At 54.1% G+C, this 12,121-nt stretch overlaps 1 protein-coding gene across 3 annotated transcripts in view; it reads right to left on the bottom strand.

The window, feature by feature from the left end:
• Window positions 1-12,121, bottom strand: part of JDP2 (Jun dimerization protein 2) — a 41,807-nt gene that overhangs the window by 3,447 nt on the left and 26,239 nt on the right. For all 3 annotated transcript variants that reach the window (XM_027120070.1, XM_027120069.1, XM_027120071.1), the window contains one exon: window positions 6,027-6,131. In XM_027120070.1, coding sequence (XP_026975871.1) covers window positions 6,027-6,131 — 105 coding nt within the window. The remainder of the gene's footprint in view (window positions 1-6,026; window positions 6,132-12,121) is intronic.

The raw sequence follows: 12,121 nt of genomic DNA, 5'->3' as shown, positions 1-12,121 counted from the left end.
AGCAGAGGAGGAGGCCGTTTCCAAGAAAACTTGGCAGGTCTTGGAGACTGCCTGCATTTGCAGAATGGGCAGCTGGGAGGAGAGCTGCCCTTGAGCCTGGGGTTGGGGGTATCCAAGGAAGCAGGGAGGTGGGAGTTGTTCTGGAGAGCAGTGGGGAGGGCAAGGAACGAGTTGGGTTGCACAGTGGATGGAAGTTACAATGGACATGCAAGGGGCAGGGTCCAGCAGCCCTGCATACATAGCCTTTTCCTTGAAAAGACTGCACGTCAAACCCACCTTACACGTGAACACCTGTATCGCACAAAAAGACCCAGTGGGTATGTGGCGACTTGCTTCCCTGTGCGTGTATCATAGGAATGGCATGATGTTTTGCTGGTTTGAAAATGTATGGGTACCTCATAGACTATCCTGACCCCTGACAGTCTGGCTATCAGACTGTAACTAACTGCTTTTTCATTTTATTTTCTTCTGTTTTATTAGTTGGTGCTATGTATTTATTTAATGTGTAAGCATACGTTGAGCTCAGAGGAATTTTTTTTTAACCATGATTGTAGAAGTGGTTTGTAGTTTTAGAACAGCAATTGCCTGATCTGTTTTCCTAATAAACTCAGGAACGTGGGCTAGGATCTTCACACCTTAAGTATGAAATGAATAACCCTTCTTGCATTTTTGTTTATCGTTTTGCCTCTGATAGATATTTACTGCCCTAGAGAAAATGAAACCATTTGTCGTTTCAGAATGGAATTAATGCAAGTGAAGGAGGTTAATGTCTCCTCCATGGTGGTCAGTGAAAGGAGCAGAAAAAACACAGGGTGACGGGGCTTCCCTGGTGGCGCAGTGGTTAAGAATCCACCTGCCAATGCAGGGGACACGGGTTTGATCCCTGGTCTGGGAAGATCCCACATGCCACGGAGCAACTAAGCCCGTGCGCCACAACTGCTGAGTCTGTGCTCTAGAGCCTGTGAGCCACGACTACTGTGCCCACGTGCCAAAACTACTGAAGCCCGCGCGCCTAGAGCCCGTGCTCCACAACAAGAGAAGCCACCGCAATGAGAAGCCCGTGCACAGCAACGAAGAGTAGCCACCACTCGCCACAACTAGAGAAAAGTCTGCACGCAGCAACGAGGACCCAAAGCAGCTGAAAATGAAAATTAATTAATTAAAAAAAATACCCACAGGGTGAGGGGCTGGGCATCCTTCTGTGTGCCCTTGGACTAGTCACTTCCCTTCTCCGGACCTCATTTTCCCCCTTAAAATATAATAATTGGCCCAGGGAACTTTAAGCATTAAGATTCTCTGACTCTATTATTTTAAAAAGTTACCCTAATGCACTTAAAATAGGGCTCCACTTCCCAACTATTTCTGTTAAAAAAAAAAAAAAAAAAAAAAAGCCTGGTGCAGACTTCTGAGCCCAAAAGCCCTGTCTGAGTTAAAATCTTGACTCTGCCACTGGCCAGCTACACTGCTGTGAACAAGATTCCTAAGTCCTGGAGCCTGGGCACCTGAATAGAGTGCTGGGCCACAGAGGAAGCTCTGGGCTCCGGTCCTGACTCGGCCACTGTGTGACGCTGAGCAACTTTCATCCCTCAGAACCTCAGATGCCAGTCAGTGGAATGGGGCTGCCTTGCCTCCTCCAGAGTCACCGTGACCATCAGGGAGAGAGTGGCTATGAAGAGCAAGGAACGCTGTGAGGGTGTGAGACTGTCACTGATGCCCACACCCAGGGAGCTGTGTCGGGCACAGCGGGGTTACAGAGGCCGGCTGTACAGCTGTGGGGAGCCAAGGGGCCGCTGCTCCCGAACGCAGGCAGCGGAGGTGGCCTGGGGCCTGCAGGGCGTGGACCTGACCACCACAAAGGCCTGCCTCCTTCAGGGATGTGGCTGGTCCTGCAGGTGAACTCTGAGAGGCTACAGGAATCTCCCAGGGTGGCTCTGAGTGTCCAGGGGCCAAGGATGGGAGGGTAACTTTTTACATTATACGTATATGTGTGTATGCGTATATGTGTGTGTGTGTGTGTGTGTGTGTGTGTGTGTGTGTGCGTGCGCGCGCGCACATACACATACATATACCTTTGTACCTCCGAGCCTTGTACATATGTGACGTGTTAAAAATAAATTACAGAAATGCAAATCAAATCTACAGTGAGGTATCACCTCACACCAGTCAGAACGGCCATCATCAAAAAAGCTACAAACAGGGCTTCCCTGGTGGCACAGTGGTTGAGAGTCCGCCTGCCGATGCAGGGGACACGGATTCGTGCCCCGGCCCGGGAAGATCCCACATGCCGCGGAGCGGCTGGGCCCATGAGCCATGGCCGCTGAGCCTGTGCGTCCAGAAACTGTGTTCCGCAACGGAGGAGGCCACAACAGTGAGAGGCCCGCATACCACAAAGGAAAAAAAAGAGCTACAAACAATAAATGCTGGAGAGGGTGTGGCGAAAAGGGAACCCTCTTGCACTGTTGGTGGGAATGTAAATTGATACAGCCACTATGGAGAACAGTACAGAGGTTCCTTAAAAAACTAAAAATAGAACTACCATACGACCCAGCAATCCCACTATTGGGCATATACCCTGAGAAAACCGTAATTCAAAAGGAGTCATGTACCACTATGTTCATTGCAGCTCTATTTACAATAGCCAGGACATGGAAGCAACCTAAGTGTCCATCGACAGATGAATGGATAAAGAAGATGTGGCACATATATACAATGGAATATTACTCAGCCATAAAAAGAAACGAAACTGAGTTATTTGTAGTGAGGTAGATGGACCTAGAGTCTGTCATACAGAGTGAAGTAAGTCAGAAAGAGAAAAACAAATACCGTATGCTAACACATGTATATGGAACCTAAGAAAAAAAAAAAGGTCATGAAGAACCTAGGGGTAAGACGGGAATAAAGACACAGACCTACTAGAGAATGGACTTGAGGATATGGGGAGGAGGAAGGGTAAGCTGTGATGAAGTGAGAGAGTGGCATGGACATATATACACTACCAAACGTAAAATAGATAGATAGTGGGAAGCAGCTGCATAGCACAGGGAGATCAGCTCCATGCTTTGTGTCCACCTAGAGGGGTGGGATAGGGAGGGTGGGAGGGAGAGGCAAGAGGGAGGGGATATGGGGATATATGTATACGTATAGCTGATTCACTTTGTTGTACAGAAGAAACTAATACAACATTGGAAAGCGGTTATACTCCAATAAAGATGTTAAATAAATAAATAAACTAATTACTTAATTACAAGAGAATCCCCCATGTCTTCGGGTACTGACTGTGCACACAGCCATCTGCCTTCACGCCCTAAACCTCACACCCGGCCTCTGCTTCCAAGGCCAGAGGGGAGGAGGAGGTGGGCGTGGGGATGAGGGGGGCTGGACTTGAGCCCCGACAGACTTCCTGAAACCTCCGTCCTCGAGGCCTGCACTTCTCTTGGGCCACCGCTGCCTGCTCCTCTCACCAGGATAGCACCACCGCCACATAACCGGTCTTCCCACTCTATTCTCAGCTCCCCATTCTGTGCCCCACGCTGCAGCCACAGCGACAGGGCGTATCTCTCTCCTCCCGAAACCCTCCCATGGCTCTCCATGACCAACACACTTCATCGTCCTAACAGGGACACGTGAGAGAGTGAAAGAATGCGCCATTAATAATCAGGCCCGGCCGGCAGGCACCAACCAGGACCGCCCCAGACAGCCCAGCACAGGGATTGCCCGACAGGTGAAGGCTCTGGGGCCCTATTCTCTCCATGGGCTGTACACTCCAGCTACACTGGTATTTTTTTCACTCCCTTCACCACATCCTTAAACAACACCTCTTGCCTCTGGCCTTTGCTTTGGCTTTGGTGCTGACTGACCCCTCCAGCCCTGTCCTTCCACGCGTTGCCTCCCGCTCCTGTCTTATGTCTCAATCAGCAGTCTTTCCGCAGCCTAGACTCAGACAGGGCCCCTCCGTCTGTGCTCACAGCCCGCCGCGCTTGCCCAACCTAACGCTCAGCACATATCTCATCCCTGTTGCCTGCCTGCCACCCCACTGCAGCCATGGCCTGAGGGCCCACTGTGTGGTGGGCACTTACTCAGCGCTAAGGATGGACAGATGGGTCAGCGAACAGCTGGGTGAGTCCCGGCTCCACCGCACACTAGCACTGTGACCGCAGGCAAGTAACCTGACTCTGCGCTACGGGTCCGTGTCTAAAATGGGGATCATCAATGTCTAGCTCAGTGGAATGTTGTAAGATTAAACGAGATACGGGAAATGCCTGGCACACAGTAGGTGCTCAGCCGGTGTTACTGGAATGTGCGGAGCAGCTCGTCCCGCTCACTTGGCGCTGACCATTCGCTGCACTAATGTGTTACTGGTGTGCGTTCACTTGGCCCTTCTTGCCTGCTGGCTGGCTGACAGGCCCTTGAAGGCGGGGATGGGATGTGAGATTCTCTGTTCCCTGCTATGCCTCGCCCAACTCCACAGGCACTCAGGGCTGGAAATGAGGGGTGTGACACTCCATCTATCTTAAAGGCCTATGTGAGACCCATGTCTTAGAATTTTCTTGAAAACTTCCCGCCTGGTGTTGGTCCACCATCTCTTCCAAGGGGCTCCCAGCTCCAGGAGTCTAACTCCGCCTCCACTGACCTTTCCCCTGCCCTAGATGCTCACAGCCGGAGGTGTACACACTGCCCCACGGTGTTGACACCCATGATCTCAGATTTGCTCTCTGCTTGTTGCAAGCATGAGAAGAGACCCACAGATCCCCAGTATCAGAGAAAACCCAGTCCAGCCTGGCCTTGTCTCTCCAGATCCCACAGGAGGGACCACGACTGGTCCTTCCTGTGTGTCCCCAGCGCACCTAGCACAGGGCTGGGCACTCAGTACATGCTTAAAACTACTTGTCCACAAATCAACGAACGAGCAAAAGAATGAATGAACAAAGGAATGAACAAACCCACGAATGAATGAATGAGAGCCAGCAGGGCAGAGTGCTGAGGATGGATGCTCTGAAGTTAGCCTCAGGCTGAATCTCAGTTCTACTGCTTAGTTGCTGAGGGACCTGGGCAAGTTACTTAACTCCCCGTGCCTTCCTTAGTGTCCCCGTGTGCAGACAGAGAATAATGCAGCCCCCTACCTCATACAGTTATTATGCCAGTAAAATGAGCTAATATGTACACTGTGCTTTGCACAGGGCCCCACTTTACACGTTAGCAACTAGTGTTAGCGGTTGCACGCTGTAGAAGGGAGCCTGACCTGTGATGTTATTATTCTATGGTGTTACTATTGTTATTTAGAAATCAACAAGGGATTGGGGGTGGGGAGGCTGGAGACCACCGGCTTGGACTAATCAGCTTTCTGGTCATGTCCCTTCACAGCCATCTACCGTTTTTGAGGAGCAGGGAAGGCCCATTTGGCACATTCCAAATGAAAGGGCAGGGATGTGCTCCGAGGGCCGTGAGGCAAGGCGGCCCTCCACTGGCCCTGGCACGCAGAGCTGACCTCTGGTCCCAGAGGCAACAGCCGAGAGCTCGGGGGTCAGCTTCGGTGGGGCTGAGGCCAGGCAGATGGGAGGCAGAGCCAGAAGAGCCTCCTACACGTGAGGGAGGAACTTTTCTCTGCCCCATCGCTACGCCCACTGCCCACGTGCAGGGAGCTCTCACTGACTTCATCTGCACCCGCGCCAGACAACTCTGGCAGCCCTCAGCGCACCGGCATGGGTAGTGCCAGTCCTGGGCCCTCTGGGCCCATTAGCATCCCGGGTCTGACCTCAGTTAGAGGCGGGGAACTTGGCTCCTCCCACCTGCTATGGCGGTCCAGGGATCTGGGTGGGCGGAACGGCTGCTGGCTGCCCCTGGGCGTCTTGGCTCAGGGAGGGGGCATCGGAGAGAAGGCAGGGAAGGCAGAGGGGTCGAGGCCGGTTGGGCAGATGCCAGCGAGTACACATTGATTCTGCAGGCATTCGATGGCATCTCCTGGTCTATAAGCACACTAGCCACTAAAGGACAAGGCCGGGTCCCCCCCTGGCCACTGCCCTGCTCACCCGCTGCAGAAATTCCGTCCGTTCCTTCTTCTTGTTCCGGCATCGGGCGGCCGCGACTTTGTTCTTCTCCCGACGCCTTTTCCTTCGCTCTTCTTCCTCGTCTAGCTGTGAGGGCAAAGAGCCACGGATGAGACATTGAGGCAAGCCTGGCATACAGCTTCCCTCCTTACGCTCAGACCGGCAGATGGACAACTTAACCCACACCTCGCCGTGAGTGAGCCGCACTGACGGCCCGCTGGCCTCTTGGCGGGTGGGATGGCAGCGTTTCCCAGCCGGCCCGAGGATGCTCTCGGAGTAGGTGGGCATCCCTGGGAGCAGTCAGTGCCCCAGGAGGGCAGGGCCACCTGGGTTCTGCCAGCGTTCAGGAGGCCCAGAGCCTGGCGCTCTCCTCACACAGAGGTGACACCCCACGGGCGGTGGCAGTCTGTTCTCTTGCCTGGCCCAAGCCCTCTGGGCATTATTTTCCAGGTCAGTGGCTCCCTGGCACTTTCAAAACACCTTGGGCATGAGTGTTGATTTCACCTTCTGCCCCACTGTCACCTCCCTGAGGGAGGTATTCTGTCCTCCCTCTCGGTCCTTCCAAACCCTCAGATCTATCTCCTGGTGATGGAAAACTCTCCCCAGCCCCCTCACCTGGGTTCATCCTTCTCTCTGCCTCTGCATGTTCTTCCCCCAGGACACCCACTTGCATCCCAGGATCCCATGGGCTCCTTAAAGTGCCCTGCTTGGGACACAGACAGAGGGGCCTTTGGAGTCTCCAGGCTTGCTTCTCCCCGAGACACACTAGGAAATTTACCACGCATGAAACAGGGCCCGTAGAATGGGAAGGAGAAGGTACGCGGCCCACCAACACGGACTTTCAAAGCTGCAGTTATTGTTGTTTCATTAATAATAATAACAAGAGCTGCCATTTGTTGCCTACTTTGCTAAGGGCTTTAAACACAGGTCGTGTAAACCTTACAGAGTCTGATGAGGAAGGGACTGTGACTGCCCCATCTCACAGATGGTGAGACTGAGGCTCACCAGCGCTACAGCGAGGAAATGGTAGAGTCAGGCTTCCAACTCAAGATTTCTCTGACTTCAGCCTTCCTGCTCTTGACCACAGCCCCAGCCCATTAGGATCACTTTGACGTGATGTCTCTCACTGTCCATTACCCACCAGGAGAATTGGAGGATACACAGGACCAGCCGGTCTGGGAACGGCCTAGAGTCCGAGGCCGCTGGAGAAGTGTTGGGTTGCCAACTCTCTCACTTCTGGAGCCAGTTGCGGGTGCTTCTGGCAGCCTGAGGCCTGGAATAAGGTCTCAGCCGAAAGGGCTTCAGGCCAGGAAAATAAACAGCCTCTCTGCCTGCACTCCCGGCATGCTCTAGGAGCTCAAGACCGAGGGCCTGGGCTGGAGACAGCACCCACGGCCCTCAGCACAGGCCCTGGCAGGGCAGCCCCTTCTCCTTCTCCACCACCTTGGAGCTTCTCCCTGACCCACTCCCACCCTGCCTGGGAGGCTGGCTGCAGAGGCGCCGTGTCAACACGGCCGCACCCAAGCACCTCCCAGCCCCTTGGCCTCCTTTGAAACAGAACCAGAAGTGACAGCTCCTCTGGCTGACCCGCATCTGGGGAAATAGAAACCCGGACAAAGTTGATTCCACCCAACCTCTACCTCACCCCCAACAAGGCCGAGGTAACCGTGACGACAGGCAGAGGGAAGGAACTGGAGGAAGTGGCTGGCAGTGCAATCTCCCCTCGGCCGAGAGGGTTTGCCCACAAACTGCCAAGGTGATGTGTGCAACCTGGGCCCTGCCAGGCTCACAGGGTTCTGGGGTTCTGGCAGAGCCGCCGTTTCCTAGGAGACACAACCTCTGTCCTCCACCTCCCCACCCCACCCCTGCGCAGGGCCTCATCCTACATAAAGCTGGAAGCCAACGGAAGCTGCACTAGCAGCAGACGCAAAGAGGCTCAACGCTGGAAGTTTAAGAGATCAACTGGGCCAGGATGACACCTAGATGGGGGGCTGCTCCACCCTGCCTCCGCAGCCACATCAATTCCCTCCTGCCATTCCTCTCGACTCCAAACGTCTCACCCTTCTCCAAGCCAGCCAGGCCCTCCTGAGATGACCTTCCTTTCCTATTTGTAAACTCTTACAACCCTCAAGAGCAAATGCCACCTCCTCCAGGAAGGCTCCTTTGACTCCCCAGATAGAATTAACTGCTTTTTCTATGCTGCTACAGCACCTTGAGTTCCCCGCTGTATGAGTCTCTATCATACCCCACGGTAATTCTCTGCTTATGTAGTAGCGGCCTTCCCTGCTAATCTGGAGAATGGGGGACCTGGGTATCCCCAGCACCTGGCATAGAACATGGCACTGAGTAGGGGCACAGCAAATGTTAGTCAAATGAATGAATGGAATAAAAGATTCAAGAGAAACATGCCACAGGCTTGGATTCTATAATTATAAAAGTGATTTATTGCCTACATTTGCATCTGCATAACCTTTTCTCCAGTGCTTATAACTGTCTCTGCCAGGGATGGCCTCTTCTCTCCGTCTGCAGGAGGCCAGCAAATCTTGGGGATTGGGTGCTGCCATCCCCAGAAGCACACTGGTCAAAGATGGGTGTCAAGATTCAGGGTGCAGGGACTTCCCTGGTGGCACAGTGGTTAAGAACCCACCTGCCAATGCAGGGGACACGGGTTCCAGCCCTGGTCCGGGAAGATCCCACATGCCACGGAGCAACTAAGCCCGTGCACCACAACTACTAAGCCTGCGCTCTAGAGCCCACAAGCCACAACTACTGAGCCCGTGTGCCACAACTACTGAAGCCCGCGCACCTAGAGCCTGTGCTCAGCAACAAAGAGAAGCCACTGTGGTGAGAAGCCCGCGCACCGCAAGGAAGAGTAGCCCCCGCTCGCCACAACTAGAGAAAGCCTGAGCGCAGCAACGAAGACCCAACGCAGCCAAATAAGAAAAAAAAAGAAAAATTCAGGGTGCAGGCCACTGATGGCTGTGGTGGGTGGGGTGCACAGATCCCAAGCAGGCCCTGGAAGGATTCAGGCCGTGCACTTAAGCCTAAAGCCCCCAGCACCACAGCACCACTGGTTTCCATGTCCATCCCTGGGCCTTTCCTGTACCCATGCCTTGGCTAATATCTCCCAATAAAGCAAGAAACGGCCCCAAAACCCCATCGTCACACTTTCCCCTTTGAAACTGTGCTGCCTCTCCCCCAAATCCTCCTTCTGCTATTTAAGAGCCTCCCACAGGGCACATAGAAAACGGATGCTGAGGTCCTGCTGGAAATAAGACAGAGGTTGGGCAGTGCCCTTGGCCTTCTCCAGCCCCACGGGCTCACTCTGGCTCCTTTCGCTGGGCCTGCATGGTCTGCGTCCTCTGATTGGAGCTGCCTGGACCGGCGCAGCCCTCCCCCAGGCCTTTGCTCATCCCCGGAGTTGAGGCTGCTGCCTTCTCCTTGCTGCTCCCCGGATTCTCTGAAGCATTTGGTCCCGCGTGGGTGAGAGACAGCAGAGTGTTTTCACCACCCACAGCTCAGACATCTAAAACCGGAACCCCAAATGGGAGATATGACTTTTTCTGCAGATGCAGCGGGAAGATCCAGCATGTCTGAGGAAGAGGCAGCTTGGGGCTCAAGACATTTAAAAACCATGAGATGGGGGCAGGGGTGGAGTAAGCATATCATTCCCTCTTCTCAAACTGGATCCTGGCTCTGTTTATCCCCAATTCCCAGGAAGGCCCAAGGACAAAGCTGTCTGTGTTCTGGCAGTGAGGGGGGCCCCTGCACCACCCTTCACATGGGAGGGACAGACCTGGGGATCCGCGGCCAAGGGTGCCCTCCTGTTGAGCAGTCCCTCCTCAGACAGCCTGTTCCCAAGCCCCTGGCCCAGGTGACCGGATGAGGTGTGAGCGGGTGACCCGAGCTGGGCTGTATTCACCAACTAGAAATTTGAAACTGAACTGCTGGACTGGGAGGCATACAGGCTAGACAACCAATTTCAACCCAGAGAAGCAGAAAGATCAGGCTGCTGATGTGTGGAGGTGAGCAGAGACCACGCGGTAAGAGAGAAACCAACGCTCAGCTATAGGAGGGAGTCGGACAAAGAGAGGGAACGGGTGACAGAGAGAGAAGCAGGGCCTGGATAGGGTGTGGTGAGCGAGGTAGCCAGGGCCCCCATTTCAGGAGGCACTCACTCTGGGGCTTGTGCCAGGGCAGGGTCAGCACCTGAGGGTGGGTGCCTCCTTACATGCCATGCCCTGGGCATCTGGCTTGCCTCACCCTGTCTAGACCCCGAGAGATGGAGGGAGCTCCAGAGAGAGAAAGGTAAAGACAGAGACAGAGAGGAGAGACAGAGGAACACAGAGAGACAAAGGTGGGTGGAGAGAGACAGAGGGAACAAGGCAGACACAGAGAGAGAAACACAGGGATATGGCCACAGGCCGATGGTACAGACAGAGGGATAGACAGAAACTCTCTTGGTCCTTCTGATTCCACCCCTGGAGAGGCCTGACTATGCTTCATCTCCATGGGGTCCGTGATGGGTACACCTGAATCTACCCTGGAAATGCCTCCTTTGGCCTGAAGGGAGCTGGAGAAGGCTTCTGCCTCTTGCCACTGAAAGATGCCTGGGACACCAGGGTCCCACCCTTGTGAAGTCAGGTGATGCAGAAGGTGGTCCCCAGTAATCCAGGGGAGAAGGCCTACCCAGGAGCAATGCTTCTAGAACAGCTGGGAAGGTGGCAGAACCTGGATGCAGAAGAGCCCTTGAACAAGCAGAGGCGGGTCACCTCAGCAGGTAGAAAATCTCGGGTATCGGGGGTCCCAGGGGGTTAAATGGCCTCAGTAAACCAATCAGGACAGGCCTATTATCTTCCTCACTTTCACAGATGAGGAAACTAAAGATATCAAGGCTGTCCAGAAGGTCAGTGACAGCTTTGGATCCAGGCCTTTGGCCCCAGGGCCTGAGCGTCTTCTGCTCTTGGAGGGCAGGTGGCCTAGGTAACAAGCCCCCCACCCTTTCAGCTCCACCCTGATGATGGGACCCTAAAGGAGCAGCAGAAGCGTCTGACTCTGAGCATGATGACCATTTTGTTTTTTCCTACCTGGGTATGTTTAAACAAAAAATAGTTTTTGCACAGTTAACATTAAATGTGTAACGCTGAAAGCAGGAGGGGGGCCTCCCCTCACCCTGGTCATGTTTCTCAGGCCCCGTCTGCCAGCCACGTGGCTCTCACACGGTGGCAACAGTCACCCAGATGTGATTCTGAATTCTGACATTTCATAAGCATTTCCAAATATGTATCTTGCGAGACCCACAAAAAGACAGGATGAGAAAGAGCAATGACACTTTTTAACCCCAGGCGCTGCAAATAAAGAAACTCTCACATGGACAAAGCAATAGAGAACAGAGCAATAGAGCAGGTGACAAGCAGAAATAGAGAGCGGGGAGAAAACCAAACCAAACCCCCGGCACTAAGGAGAGCAGTGGAGGTCTGAGAGGCTCATTCAGACCAAGAACTGTCTCACGGGCAGAGAGAAGTAGGCTTATCTGAGACTCAGGGCATCAGGGTCATCCGCATGAACTCTGGGGTCTAAGAGGCCTGGGTCACCCTCAGCAGCTCTGCTGTGTGCTCCTGGGCAAGTCACTCCGCCTCTCTGAGCCTCCGTCCCTCACTTGTACAAGGAAGGCACTGAGCCCTGCTGCACAGGGTCGTCATGGGGACTAAGTTCCAGCCCAGAGCCGGGGACCCAGGAAGGGCTCTGAAAATGCCAGCTTCCCTGCCTGTCTTCCCAGGTGAGGCCAGGGCTGCCCGGGGCCCACCCAGCCTCCCGCACAGACAGAATCTGGCATAAAAGGAGACCTGGGGGTGAGGGGGGCGGGTGCAGAGTGGAGGTGCTTCAGGGCACGCGAGCTGTCAGTGGGCAGGCCTGGAGTGACTGCCCTGCTGCCTCCAAATCTAGCCCTGGCCACGCCCACTGAGGGCCCTCCCCCCTGCATGGAGGAGCCACATTTCAACACCAGGGACCCAGGAGCACCCTGGGAAGTAAACACCCAGATACCAAACATACCAGACATTCTCCCACATAAGCAC

This window comes from Aethalodelphis obliquidens, unplaced genomic scaffold (assembly GCF_003676395.1).
Source record: "Aethalodelphis obliquidens isolate GAN/ISIS:26980383/991018 unplaced genomic scaffold, ASM367639v1 scaffold21, whole genome shotgun sequence".
NCBI classification, from domain to species: Eukaryota; Metazoa; Chordata; class Mammalia; order Artiodactyla; family Delphinidae; genus Aethalodelphis; species Aethalodelphis obliquidens.
This window is presented reverse-complemented; position numbering and strand designations above follow the sequence as displayed.